This window comes from Egretta garzetta, unplaced genomic scaffold, assembly GCF_000687185.1.
Source record: "Egretta garzetta isolate BGI_Z169 unplaced genomic scaffold, ASM68718v1 scaffold567, whole genome shotgun sequence".
In the NCBI taxonomy this organism is placed as follows: domain Eukaryota; kingdom Metazoa; phylum Chordata; class Aves; order Pelecaniformes; family Ardeidae; genus Egretta; species Egretta garzetta.
The window spans coordinates 396213-397321 of NW_009260348.1; the positions used below are offsets into that span (position 1 = coordinate 396213).

Sequence of the window (1109 nt, forward strand, 5' to 3'; positions counted from 1 at the left end):
GAGAAGGCAGCGGGGAGGGGGGGGACACAGACATGTCAGTCCCGTCCCTGGTGAGCCCTGCGAGGGGGTTCCCAACCTGAGACTTCCAAAAAACCTCCCAAACCCCCCCATTTCCCTCCCCGCCCGACCACCAACTCACGTCCACTCCCAGCCCCGCTGCTTCAGGATGCTCTCCAGGTTGCTGCTGACGCTGGCCAGCCCTGTGGGGAGGGGCCCCCCATGAGTGGGGGGCCCACAGCCCCCAGGACCTGCCCACCCACTCTCCCTGTCCCCCCATACCCACCGGGCTCGAGGCCGAACTCCAGGTAGTCCTCACGGATGACCAGGGCCACCATGGCGAGGAGGAGGAAGAAGAAGGCGAAGGTGAGGCAGACGGAGCGCTCGCCCCCCTCCTCCGAGCGGAAGTAATGGCGCATCACCGTGAAGAAGACCTTGCTGCGGGCGAGGGGTGGCCGTCAAGGAAACCCTGGGCTTTGGGACCCCCCCCGAATGCCAGCAGCAGCCCCCTGCTCGTTAGCACATTGTAAACCATCCAGGAGCCATGGCCACCTTCTCCACGGGGAAGGCTCTCATTAGGCACCTTTACAGCTCATGGTGACTGGTTTATAAATCCGTAAATTTAGATTTTCCACCTCAACTAGCTTTTAATGGGGGGAAAAAAGAAGGACGGCGGGTTCCCTCGCCCACCCATTGGCAGCCCGGACCCGGCGGGTGGCAGCGATCGCACCCCGAAAGCCGGCGGAAGGATACATGGAGAAGACGACCGTCAGCAGGCACCAGAGCACCCCGATGTTCGTCTCCTTCTGGGGGTCCGCCAGGCAGTAGTAGCCCTCGGTGAAGACGTACACAGCCGTGGAGTAGACGGCAAAATCCACAAACCACTGGTACTCCAGGAAATAACGCAGCACTGGTGTGACAGAGGGACACGTCACCGTGCTGTGGGGACCCATGGGGGGGTCCCGGGCATGGCTGAGGGCCCCGGGTCCAGGGTGATGCTGGGCGGCGGGGCCCTGTGTGCAGTGGGTGCACGGGAAGGGTGCTGGAGCCGAGGCCGTGCGGGTTACCGAGAGCATCCACGGCGGCGATGGGGGTGGGGCACCAGGCGGGGC

The 1109-nt window shown here is 64.1% G+C and overlaps 1 protein-coding gene across 1 annotated transcript in view; it reads right to left on the reverse strand.

The window, feature by feature from the left end:
- TMEM161A (transmembrane protein 161A) overlaps window positions 1-1109 on the reverse strand; it is a 67166-nt gene that overhangs the window by 1912 nt on the left and 64145 nt on the right. The window contains exons 4-7 of the mRNA XM_035898181.1: window positions 1065-1107; window positions 751-907; window positions 284-435; window positions 140-200 (exon numbers count right to left, since the gene is read on the reverse strand). Of these exons, the coding sequence (XP_035754074.1) occupies window positions 140-200; window positions 284-435; window positions 751-907; window positions 1065-1107 (413 nt within the window). The remainder of the gene's footprint in view (window positions 1-139; window positions 201-283; window positions 436-750; window positions 908-1064; window positions 1108-1109) is intronic.